At 48.7% G+C, this 13045-nt stretch overlaps 1 protein-coding gene across 2 annotated transcripts in view; it reads right to left on the bottom strand.

The window, feature by feature from the left end:
* Positions 1-13045, bottom strand: part of RASSF3 (Ras association domain family member 3) — a 68720-nt gene that overhangs the window by 6410 nt on the left and 49265 nt on the right. For both annotated transcript variants that reach the window (XM_058557716.1, XM_058557717.1), the window contains 2 exons: positions 3574-3681; positions 1195-1432 (listed from right to left, as the gene is read on the bottom strand). In XM_058557716.1, the coding sequence (XP_058413699.1) occupies positions 1195-1432; positions 3574-3681 (346 nt within the window). The remainder of the gene's footprint in view (positions 1-1194; positions 1433-3573; positions 3682-13045) is intronic.

Raw genomic sequence — 13045 nt, forward strand, 5'->3', positions numbered from 1 at the left:
ATTGTCTGTAACGTTGAAAGATTTGCCAGCGATGAGGGCAATACTCCAACAGGACGCTATTAGTGTCAGAATGAGCAGCTGACGTCCAGGTGAGCAGGCAGAGAAACTGGCATGACAGAAATGCCATCTGAGCTTATCCACGCTATTTTGGCACTTCCGGACACAAGTGCATGGTAGGCGCCGATTTCCCTGTGGATGTAAACTTCCCCCACCCTGCTGAGCCTGGGCCTCTGGAGGGCAGGAACCTTGGCCTATTCGCCTCTGTATTCTGCAAGGCCCAGCCCACAGTGTGTGTTCAAAAAATGCACCCACACTCAGCAACTAGCCAGGTTGCATCCCCATGCAACTAAAGGACCTTCCTGTCATGTCAGGTTGGTATATTTTTCTCCATAGCTGCTTTAGGCTTTACCCAGAAAAACTTTAAAAAATTTAAATAGCTGATTGCTCACACATACACACAATTTTCAAATTAGCACTTCGTGAATCCCTAAATCACTCTTGTCCACCAGTGGTATCAATTTCTGCTTGAGTACCTAACCTGGAATATCTTAGTTTCATGCAATAATTTAATACTCTCTTGCTATCCACTAAACATGAGTATTAAGTTCAGACAGGCAGACTCCAGATCAAAATGTTATTCCCCATTGTCTGTGCCTCACAGAGGCTGAGGAGCAAAATGCCCCCGAGTAATGGCCAGTGAGACCAGCTAGGGAAACAGAAGAACACAGGGGCATGCCGTTTACGTGGGTGAGTCTGAAATGCGCAATAACGCACACGTGCCTCCCCATCCTCAGGGTCTCCGGGGAGGCAAGTCCAGCAAACCCCTCCACGTTCAGATGCACATCAAACATGAAATGTGCTACTGAAACCTTCAGGCACAGAGACACTCTTTTTTGTCCTAAAGAGCATTAAAATCAAAGCTACAAAAAAAAAAAATTTCAAAGCTATCCCCCTGTGCATGTCACAAAATCCTCCAAAAATGCCTCCCAGCTCCTGAGCAGACCCACAACTGTCCAACTCGGAAATACGGACAGCCAGGAAATATTAAGTGCATGCCATGATCACCACGGCTTACAGAATCCATCCCTGGGCTCCGACATAATTGACGTGGACACACCATCAGTCTTCCTGCTGCTAATGAGGACAGAAGATGCAAACGCAGACAGCATTTTAATTTTAAGCATGGCAGTGTACCTTGATCTTCCCTATGACAACGCTTATAAAGTGCAAACTTGGCAGGGCTCTCGGTCACGAGAAACTTCTTGAGCAGGGCCTCAATCACCTCCCCCACAGTGTTCGTGCTGCTGATGTGAAGAGTGTTCATGCAGCCGTTGCTGCTGGGCGCGAGCTTTCCAGGGTTCGGAGAAGTCTGCGGAGGTTTGCAGAGTTCCATCTGCACTTTAATGAAGCCAGTGTAAATCCCGTTTGAATTCTGGAGCGGGAAGAAAAAAGCACACGCTTAGCCGGGCTGACGGCGGCATTCTGGGGAAGGAGCACATCAAAACAGATACAGGACCGTGCAACACTCTCTCTCTCGTTCTTTTCCCTTAAGCTCTCTCCGTGGCAGAACCTCACTGAAGAGGGCCCCTAAGGGGATGACCTTGGAGGGAGGTAAACACACCCCAGCAAAGTGCTTCCAGAGGCAGGTCTGCAGGGCAGATGTGGCAGCTGGACTGAAGCAGCCTCCGAGTGCGGCAGCCACTGAAGTCCGAGACTCACGTCTCTCAGGCTACCTGTGACAGGCCAGGGCCCAGTGGGGTGGCCACAGTCCCCTGGCGCAGATGCCGGCCAAACCGCAGGGCTACCGATGCTCAGGGGATACGTCTAGGCCCTCCGCTCAGAGGAAACCACATCTGCGCCTGAGGACCAGCTACCGCACAGAAAAGAAGGTCACAATTAGGACTCGGACGTCCCGAAGTCAACAAGGAGTCGACAGTAAGAAAACAAGCTATCTTCACTCCTAGCGGCTATTATGGTACACGCGACATTACCAATTCTGCCTAAACTCCTTCATATAGCACGTATCCCATACAGCACGGGACACATGAGGATGCGGTTCAGGCACCTCAAGCAGCAACATTTTTAAAGCAAATTCAAGCTACAATGTGAACTACAGCTATTATAATATACGCACCTGTCTTTTTTGTGTTAACATGTATTTACGTCTCCTTCTCTATGTATTTTTTAACAGCTTTATTGAAGTGTAGTTTTTATACAAAAAACTGCACATATTTAATATACATAATTTGATGAGTTAGTTTAGTACTTGTCTTGATTGATGGTAGAATTACTATTTCTTAGTTGCTAAAAATAGTAACAATGGTCTTCACTTTTTCTTTTTACATTCAGTATATTTAGAAATATTGTAATGTTTTAAACACATCCTCAGGTGTTACATATAAATGACACAGTTAAAGAAGAATATTAAAAACTTCCTTTATGGTCCATTCTTTTTGTTTGTTTGTTTCTTAAATTATATGGTCCATTCTTTTTCTTTCTTTCCACAAGATCAATTTACAATCCTAATTCACTTGTTCATTCTTGTGGAAAGTATTATACAACACAAAAAATTCTTACTCTTTGAAACAACATGGAAACTTGCATCTGTTTTAATCTCCTTGCGGGGAGGGGCAGTGGAATTTGTCTGCTCTGATGAAAACTGTGTTTGAAAAAGGAGAAACATCACTGCTGGAATAATGCAGCATAATCGTGAGATCGCCTGCCCCTCTCCTTTTGGCAGAGTCCCACCAGGGAGGGATCCTTGACCACAAGGGTTTATATGTAAAAGCTCCCCTGAAGGGTCACAGAATTCAGTACAGCCTGTTCTAAGCAGGTCACCCCGTCCCTTGCTGACCTCTCTCAGTTCACAGTCAATAGACTGACAGGCAGCAGTCCAAGGTCCTGGAAACTGGCACCAAAGGGTGGCAGGTACCTCGAGGAAAGCCACCAAAAGGGCGGGTGAGGCACAGCCCCCAGTCCAGTTAAGAGGAACATGAACACTCCAGCCTTCTTGTCAGCTCTCCTTCCATGTCAACAAGCCCCAGGCAGAATTCTCCCTCCTACACCCGCACTCCCCACTGCGCTTCCAACAGTGTTGGCACGAGGTCGCAGAAGCCTGTAGGAAACTGGATATTACTCACATCATCTTACACCAACAACCAGCTGAGAAAAATCTCGGCTCAATTATATTCCAATCCACGGGCACAAAAGCGCTTTCCTGACACTTCCAAACTTATTTACACAAGATAAAACTTATCTAAGGCCTTAGAAATCTGAGTTACCACCTGTTATGTTAAACAGGCAGTGATTACATGCAATGCTAAAAATTCTGTAGGGGGGGGTCACAAAATTTTTTAAAATAAAATTTTAAGAAGTGTTAACTGATTTTGAGATACAGCTGCTTCAAAATACAGCTTTAATTCGAAAGACACAGAACTATTTCACTTTCCCGTCCTGCACACCTTGACAAATCAACTCCTACAGGTATGAGTCAGAGATTTTAAGACGTACAGATTGTAGCAGCAACAACTTATATGACATGTTGTCAGTCTAAACAGTATCATGGGCGCTTACCAAGGTCATCTTCAACTTGTCCGTGACTGCTAAGTTGTATTTATGAACTTTCTCTTTGATTTCCTCTTTGCTGAGGTAATTGTGGGTTTCCTTCTCTTTCTCCGCATCCTAGAAGAAAAACAAGCCGTGCCACACGTGAGCAACCAGAGAAAACTACGCAGATAAGCCAGGACTCTTCTCACGTGCCACACACACAAGAACAACTATGAGCACCTCACCTTGAAGCGCGCACGCACGCACACACACCATCACACACACACACACACCCTCACATTCAAACTCTCCAGGCTCATCCATCAATTATGATTCTTATTCCATCAGACTACAGTCTTCCTGAGGGATATACCAAATAAAACTCATTTGTCAGCGGCTAAAAGCAACACTTCATTAAGTATTATTTTGCAAAACTCTCTGCTAACTTTCTCTTGTGCAAGCACACCATTCCCTAAGAGGACCTGCTAGACTGGCCATTTCTATTTTAAACCATATTTAAAGACACAGACAAAAGTTTCTCTTTAGTAAATTCTATGAACTTTCTGATCGTTATAGCTTTACAATATTTATCAGCAAAATGTATGGTAGTTAATAAATGTTAACGGGCACTAATCACTGACCTGCCAAATTAGACGAGCAGAGGGTCATTTATCTTCCAGACAAATCCTCATGTCAAGGTACAAACAGCCAGACTTCCCCTAGCCACCCACTCACTCCCAGCCCTCAGGCCTCACCCCACCCCTGCCTCCGCACACTCTGGAGGGGACGATATTAGTTAAACCCTCTTACCACTGTGAAGATTCACTAACAGTTTATTGTCCAAAGAGCTCAACCAGTGCACGACATTATGCAACGGCTAGTATGTGACCACAGATGCCTAACTGCAGGACAGTGGGACCTCACGAAGCCGAGATTAGATACAAGGCACCTGACTTGTATCGCATTTAATTCTCCCAACAATCTAACCCAGTAGGTGTATTACTCCGGTTTCCAGATGAGATCAAGTTTTAAGAAGTAAATTAGCCTGCCAATAGAAACTTAACGGTTCTGTGGAAGCGACGGAACTTACCTGAAGCCTGATCCCAAAGTAACTCCAACTGTTCACTGAAACCACTAAGTCCTTCCACAGGGGTGACCCCAGGGTGTCCTCTTTTGAGCCTCCCAACAATAAGCTAATTAGCATCCCCATGTTACAGACAGGGACACTGAGATTCACAGAGGTCAAGTGGCAAGCAAACTAGTGAAGAGCTCAAGCTTAATTTTAATCCAGGCCCTCTACGTGTTTCCACTCAGCCGGACCCACACCCCCATCGTGCCCGCGTGGCTGCTTCACAACTCGGAGAGAGGCTGCAGAACCAGATTCAAACCTGAGCAGCAACTCGGAGAAGATGAAGGGTCCTCGCAGCCCCCAAGACAGAGAGGAAGGGCATTTACAATCAGATGACTTATCCCCCAAAAGAAAACCTTTGAAAAGGTGCCTCTTTTCCAGCCAGACACTTGACCCCATCCTCACGGCAGGACATTTCCAGGCAGACACCTGCTCCCATCTACTCACTGTGAGCCAGAGCTACATACACACACGGAACGCTACAACAGAGCTTGCATGGACACCGTAAGACGATAAAACAGCTCCTGATCCATTCAGGTCTCAAGTTCTTCGATTTCAGACCCTGAGGAAGATGTGCTGACTATAAATTACCTAAGTCACTTCTCAATTTCAGCACCGTCCTAGTGACGTCTGATGCTCAGTGTTGGGCGACCCTGGAGGAACACAGCACAAGACAGCAGTTCACTCCCAGCTTCAGGAGCCAGCTTCCAAGTGCCCTGGGAACAATCTGCCTGCCAGTGTTAAACCCCAATGCAATCTTATTTTTGGTGTCACTGGTTAGGAAGAAAAATAAGCTGTAGATTAAAATAACTTTTCAGAAGCTTCAATGACTATTTCCAAGGATATTTAAAACATACACTGCATGTCTCTGCTCACCCTGCTCCTTCCAGTTCACAATAAGCCGGCTACGGGCATCACTGAAGAAGAAAATGAGCTAGTCTTTGTTTCAACACTCATTTTTCAGTATGAACTGTCCAAAGCCTCTGCCAAGCACATAGTAAAAAGTGTACAGAAGAGGCTTTCCATCTTGCAGGTGTGCGATGTAACGCTGGCAGGGCCCGAGGGTGCTGCCCCATTCCAGCAGGACCTGGGCTCCCATCCGAGCCTGTTACCAGCTGACCCCGTGCCTCGGCTTACTAACCTGAGTCTGCTCCCTCACTTCCTATCAAATAAAGGGACAAGAATAGATCCTCTCAAAGGTCCTAATCGGACCTGTCTGCAAAGATCTGATGCTGCTCTCAGTCGTGTGACCCATTGGGCAAGATGGTTCCACTTGGGGAATCAAGGAAACCAAATTCACCATTAGAAACACACAAAATAGGGGCCAGCCCCGTGGTATAGTGGTTAAGGTCGCTCACTGTGCTTCAGCGGCCCGGGGTTCGCAGGTTCGGATCCCGGGCTCGGACCCACGCACTGCTTATCAAGCCATGCTGTGGCGGCGTCCCATATAAAGTAGAGGAGGATGGGCACGGATGTTAGCCCAGAGCCAGTCTTCCTCAGCAAAAAGAGGAGGATGTTAGTCCAAAGCTAATCTTCCTCACGAAAACACACACACACAATAGCCAAGTGCACATACACTGCAACAGACACACGCCCTCGGGGCTTCCCCACTTAAATAAGACAGGAGAACTCCAGGTATGACGGGAAGCAAAGGGAATGAAGGCAGTGATTGAGAGCTAAGAGTAGGGGCAAGTCAGCTTGGCCATTTCTTAACTACAGCTTTTCTGACGCTGCTGGACTTAGCACCCAGCACCCTTCCCCAGGTCCGTCACGTCAGCAGGCCAGACGCGGCACTGAGGAAAATCAAAGGAGCAAGCCAGTCTGGAGAAAGCAGCCGTCCCTGGATCATCCACATCTGGATAACTGAGACACGCCTGTGTGGCAATCATCCTATCCTCTCAGATTAAAAACACAGGAAACCGCAGAGAGCAATAACAGAAAGAGTTGGGCCCAAAGGTCTCCGAGATCCCTTCCAAGCTCAACTCCTCATTATTAAAAGATCAAATGGAAAGTAAATCCCAGGGAAGCAGCGAAAACCTAAAGGGCCGGGATCCTGTATTTTTTGTTATTGAGATATAATTGACACATAACGTGCTATTCATTCCAGGTGCACAACATAACGACTTGATATATCTATCTACTGCAAAATGATCACCGCAGTAAGTTAACACCCATCACCTCACAGTTACAATTTTTTTTCTTGTGATGAGAACTTCTAAGATCTACTCTCTTAGGTGATCTTGATTTTTATGTCAACTGATGCAGCAACGGCAGACCAAGGCCACAGAGCAAAGCTGCTCTTTGAGCAAATATTTGCCGAGCGTCTGCTGTGTGCCGGGTACCTGCCTGAGCTGGGGTGTCTGGCGCCACCTCCCCCCCCCGTGGAGTGTACTGTCCAGCACAGGATGAGCGCGAGTGAGGAATGTCCAGGAAAAAAGGGTTCCAAAATGATGACCAAGCACGCTTTCTCTGAGCGGAGGGTCTGGCAGGGGGGCAAAGGCAAGAAGTCACGAGCTCAGGCTCTGGGGCGGAGGACATGGCTTTCTTTTAGGGTCAGAACTCGAGAAAGTCTGTGATTTGGAAAACTTTCCAAATTGCTTCCTCCCTTATCTCTCACAGAGGCAAGAATCCTCCTGCCTCCCTCCAAATGCAGCGCCTTTGGGAATACAGCCCTCTCCCCAGGAAGGAGGAGAGAGACACGGACCCCAGAAGGGAGGAAGTAGGTACAGTGGGTACACAGGGAGAAAGCGCGGAGAGGGTTAAAGCCCGGTGGAGGGTGGAGGGCGTGGAGCAGGTGAGCGCGAGTGTAAACACTGCTCTCTAACTGCCGGCGGGGGAAATGCACAGGGCACAGCCGTCTGAATGCCTCGCTTATTGTTCTGGGCATTGTTCTTGGCAGCAGGGAGGGGACAAGGCCACGCCTGAGAGTGTCCGTCTGCTAAGTTACAAGTCATCTTTTATAAGCCACTTTTCTTGTGCATTCTCCAAACCCTCCAGTTTCTCAGCAGGAGAGTTCTTCTATGCAAATGATAAACCCTAGACTCTTCTCTGTGTTTTCCAGCCAGCCCTTGAGAGCTTCCCTTCGGTTAGCTTCAGTTCCTGGGTGGGGTCGCATCGCTGTTTTTCACCACGACCTTTCTGGTAAGGGACACGCCCGACCTCAGACACGCAGGATCCTCACGCAGGTGACCAGGCTGTGCTAACGAAGTGGGGCCCCAGCCAGCGTCAAAGCGGCTCATGAAGCAAGACCATCCAAGAGTCCACCCCCAAAGATCTGGGCAGAGGGTCTGAGAATTGTTTACACCCTTCTTGCTAACTTTTCTGTAATTCTGAAATTAAAATGAAATTTAAAAAAAATTTTTTAAGTTAAAAATATAACAACAAAAAAAACAAACAAAAGAAAGCATCTGAGAGTGACTATGTTAAAGGGTGAGGGCAAGAGGATGCACATGCCCCCACTGCTCCCCCTATTTTAGCCCAGGGAAGGTACTGGATGTGGTTTGGGCACACTGAGGTCTGAATCACAGCTCTGCCCCGTTCCAGCTGTGTGACCAAAGGCAAGACATTTAACCTCTCTGAGTCTGTTTTCTCATCTCTGTAAAATGTGCAAACCAGTACGTACTTTATGGAACTGCTATGAAAATATAATACAATGCATTATTCAACAACCATTCATTGAGTGCCCGCTGGTGCCCAGCTCTGCGCCACGAACGTAAAGCTGGAGAGACAGTCGTGGTCCCCGCCCTTCTGCCTTTTCTTGGCTGACAGCCCCCCGCCCCAGCCCCCGGATGGTTGGGTTTTTTCCCATCACAGACCTCTTCAAGAAATAAAACCATTGACCCTTTCCAAAAAAAAAATGCAAACAGTATAGACTCTCTGATGGAGTGCGGGACAATATATGCACAGAGCTGATGGCAGGGGCGTGACAAACACTCAGTAAACAGTGTCACTATCTCTTCATTGGCGGTCCCACAGCGCTCACGTGGAGCTGCTAACTCCCGGCTAGGTTTGGGGTCCAACCTGTGTCAGTGGAGAAGGGTAAACTCACCAGGCCAACAGGTGCTTTCTCTAAGTGAGGCTAGATCCCAAACCCATGAATTTCTACTTTTCATCTCATCTCCAACTGTGGAAACAGGCAGTCACACTGATGTCCCAAACAGACAGGAGTACCCAGCGCAATACAGACAGAACAAGTGCCAGTTTCGCAATGTGTACAGAATAAAGCATCAGGCAACTTCACCCTAAGAGCGCGCTTCCTTGGAGCAGCGGGCCCCACTGCGATGGCATTCAGGGATGACTCGAGCAGAAGGGAGTCTCGGGAATGACTCCTTCAGATGTCTTCCTTCCAGGCTCTCTGCCAGTAAAGACATCAAATGAAGTACTGTGGACCTAACCCAAACAGAAACACCTCTGGGAGAGATCTTTCCATCGTCAGGGAGGGAGATACAAGCAAACCAAGCAGGTTTGCACTCAAGCTCGGTAAGTGATTCTCAAGAGGTGGAGAGCAAGCCATTTGGGTGCTCAAAAGAAACTTGTGACAAGTCAAGTCAGATGACCCTGAACTAGATTTTAAAGTATGATTAGTAGAAAGAGATGCCTTTTAGGTGTGCAAAGTGGAAACCTGGTGGGGAATACAGGAAGGGCTGTCACATGGAGCCAAACCCACAAAGCCCAAAACGGTCTGTCAGGCAGCAGCAGGTCACGCGCAACCCTAATGAGGGCGCGTGAGAAAGGCCAGGGGGCAGCCTCGTGTTTACGGTCGATGTCTGTCAGGCGTTCTTCACTTGTGGTTCCACAACCTGTAAGACGTTACAGGAGGCAGGAGTGTGGGGGGGACCCTGGAAGTTCTCCCAAACAGGGGTCAGCATCGCTGGTTCACGTCAGTGCTACCCACAGCGCCATCTGCGACGACGGAGACGTTCTGTGTCTGCGCTGCCTGGAGGAACAGCCACCAGCCACACGTGGAGTCTGGGCAGTTGACAGGAGTAACCGAATGTTAAATTGTATTTAACTTCAAATAATTTAAACGAAACAGCCCACGTGGCTCATGGTACTCTGCTGGACAGTGTGAATCGAGACCGTAACGGGCACAGGTGTAAATGAAGAACAGGAAGGAAAAACCCACAGGAAAGCCCCGCAAAATAGTATGTTAGAGCAAAAGGACCTCTGTCCTGAAGCAAGCAGAAATGCACTCCTGCAGGAAGGAGTCCGCACACCGGCTCCGGGGCGCTGGGCGTGCCGCCCGCCGGGGTGCCAGGCTCAGAGCCACGCTGATCTTGGTGCGGGGCCACGGCGCGCTGACTCATCCCGGCCGCTCTGGGGCTGTCCCCTGCCAGATGGAAGGTTTTCTGAGATGGCAGGACGTGGAGCTGGGCTCTGTTTCCACTGCTGTGGGGATTCAGGCACTCGTCCTGCTCAAGTTCAGCTTCTAGGTGACTCTTCTATGCAGCCACGTCAGACGTTCGCTGCTCCGCTTCCAACAGCAAAGGAAAAGGGCGGGAGGGATGTAACAGCCCCCATCCCCCTTCTATCAAGAGTCGCCAATCACTTATCTCAGGGCAGGAAACGTGAGCGGAGAAACGGAGGGCGGCTGAGAGGACAAGGGCAAGAACAGCGCACACGGCGAAGCCCAACAGCGGGACCCATGTCCCCAAAGAGGACCCCACGGGACAGCAACCCTCCAAGGTGTCTGTGCACAGCAAGGGCCCCTCCTCCTCCTCTCCCACCCCCTCAGAGACTCCCAGTGCACTTCAGGATGCTGAAGGCTCTGAGAAATCCTGCAGCTAAGAAACCTGCATAAATACGCACACGGCAAGGAAACTTGAAGAGAACAGACGTTTAATAACGTTGTAAGTGTGACATTCGTTAATTATGAGCAGATGAGTACATGACACAGGAACAGATATTTCTCTTCTCTTATTAATTAGTCACTTAGTGAGTGGTTTCTGTATTCATTAGGGGATATGAGCACACCCAGATCACATCTGTTGAACTGACAATTTTAAACAACCTCTTTGTCCCCAAGGCTACTTGTTAAACCACAACAAAGAGAACAGCAGGAGGGAGTCGAGGTGGGTATTTTAGATGACTTCTAAAAAAATGGACTTCGAAAACAGAACTAAGCAGCAACCTTATAAGGACGCAATACTGTACCAGCCTTCTCTTAAATGCACTTGTGGGACAGAAAGGGAGAGGAAGGTCAGAGTGTACCTCCATTGCCTTCGAATTCTTCCTGCCTTCCCTCCTCCCCCTCGGCCCCGCTTCACGCTCCCCTAAGAGCACCACCTGCCCCCCCACCCAGTGATCTTCCGATTCAAGGCCCACCCCACCCAGGAAGCTGTCCCAACCACAACAGCCCCCACCCACCTCTCTATCTTGGGAACCCCTAAGCTACCCCATCGATTCCGAGGCAGCACCCACAGCCCCTTCCTGTGTTTACTCTCGCCTCCCAACAACCTCACAGTGCTTTTAAATCTTTCATTCCCAAAGACGGTGCTGGAACTAGCTCGAGGCCAGGCACAGAGGAACGGCTCCATTCCTTTTCAAGGGACCACTCTGGTCACAGAGCCCATGGCTACAAGACTGTGTTGGCAATCAATCCTCTTTTGTACATCTTATCAATCTGCATGAAGTTTTCTGTTTGCTTCTCAGAACTGAAGGAATCTGCACAGGCACACAAAAGGCCTTTATAATTCCAGAGACAAGGGTTTATATGCTTCTGTTATCCATCTGCACCATCAAAGAGGAGAGTCCTTCAAAGCATGCCCCTCAAATACCCTTGCACACCCGGGCAGCGGGAGCAGGCACCGGCCCAGCACATTCATAAGATTAACTGCAGCAGTGACACACACTCAAAGAGCTTCATCTGGGCCTTCCAGGACCTCGCTTTCTAAACCCCCTGGTCACCACTCCACCATACCCTATATGGCTGTACTTTCAAAACCGGGGCGCGTGCCAATCGTCAAACAGCCACTCATTTGTTTGGAGCCCGAAAACAAACTTGGAGGTGGACCAGCCTCCCCAGAGTGCCCAGTTTGAGGCCCCGACCTCGGGGCATACCACGTTACACTCAGACGCAGAAATCCCAGTGTGACACGTTTTCAAAGGGAGTCAATTAAGATGCTATTCATTTCTGAAAGGTGACACATTTCACAACTGGTTTAACTTTCTTCAAATTCTAGGTGAGCTCGGTAACAAAGAAAGGAGAAATTATTAGGGGCCTCAGAGCCAAGCACATCCAAAGCCAGCTCTCCGGCTTGGATGACTGAAGAATGTGGCCTCGGTGACTCAGCACCCTGGCCCTGGCCACCTCTGAGGCCCCACCTCTGAGGCCTCGGTCAGAACGGAAGAAGCAATGGATTCTATGGTTTCCAAAGGGAGGCGTGGCCCCAAGGCCTCAGTCTCCCTGACGATTAAAAGAGAGCACTGGACTCTGGTCCCTTCCAGCAGTGAATTTCTAACACTCCATACCATCTGCAACACTACCCTAATCAGGTACCTACACAGTAGATCCACTGGGTATTAAGAAATTAACTGGAAAAATAAATATAAGCGGCGGCTGAGAAGCGGGGAGGGAAATCAGACTGACACTACGATGGCAAGCAGGGACACCACGCCCACCCTAAATTCTGGATTCAAACATCTCACTGCTCAAGGCTCGGCAGTCATCCAGCAGCCACCCACTTCCTTTGGCTAACGGCAACCACAACCATAGCTCCGAGCACAGGCCGCTAATTCAAGTCAGCCTAGGGATACTAGAGGCTCTTACGAAGGTCAGAGTTTGGAGCTCAGGTCTCGTGACCCCCACATCCTTTATGGAACCTTTCAACTTTGGCGATAGGGGTGCTTCCGGAGAAAGGAAATAAGCAGGCTCCTTTGGAGGTGAGCCAGACAGGAAGCATGGAGGAACGCTGCAGCAACCAGGGAGGATGCACGTGGAGCCCACCTGGGAAACTCGGCCGGCTCAGGGTGGCTCAGGCCCCACCAAGAGCAGGAACCTCAACATCCAGGGCAGAGGCTTGCGAACAGAGTCGTCACCTTGCCGACTGAAACCCACCTGGAACAGAGGACAGAGTCTCAAGAAAATGAGAAATATCTATAGCCAGCACCCCAAGAAAAATGATCAGAAGTAAGCTTATCCAAAAGATATTTGGTGTCTTCTCCCTTGCCAATTATAATACAAAGTCTAAGTTGACAATGCATAATAAAAGCGGATGCAAAAGCAACTTAGGTTCTCTGTTTTCAGGAACACACAGTTAAAAAGTGTAGATGACAACTTGGCAATGTCCAGGGAGACAGTCACACCCACATTTACTCCTGTAAGGCTTTGGATTTGTAAATTTTCGATTCTTACTCAGTGCAGCCTTACTA

Source organism: Diceros bicornis, chromosome 17 (genome assembly GCF_020826845.1).
Source record: "Diceros bicornis minor isolate mBicDic1 chromosome 17, mDicBic1.mat.cur, whole genome shotgun sequence".
NCBI lineage: Eukaryota > Metazoa > Chordata > Mammalia > Perissodactyla > Rhinocerotidae > Diceros > Diceros bicornis.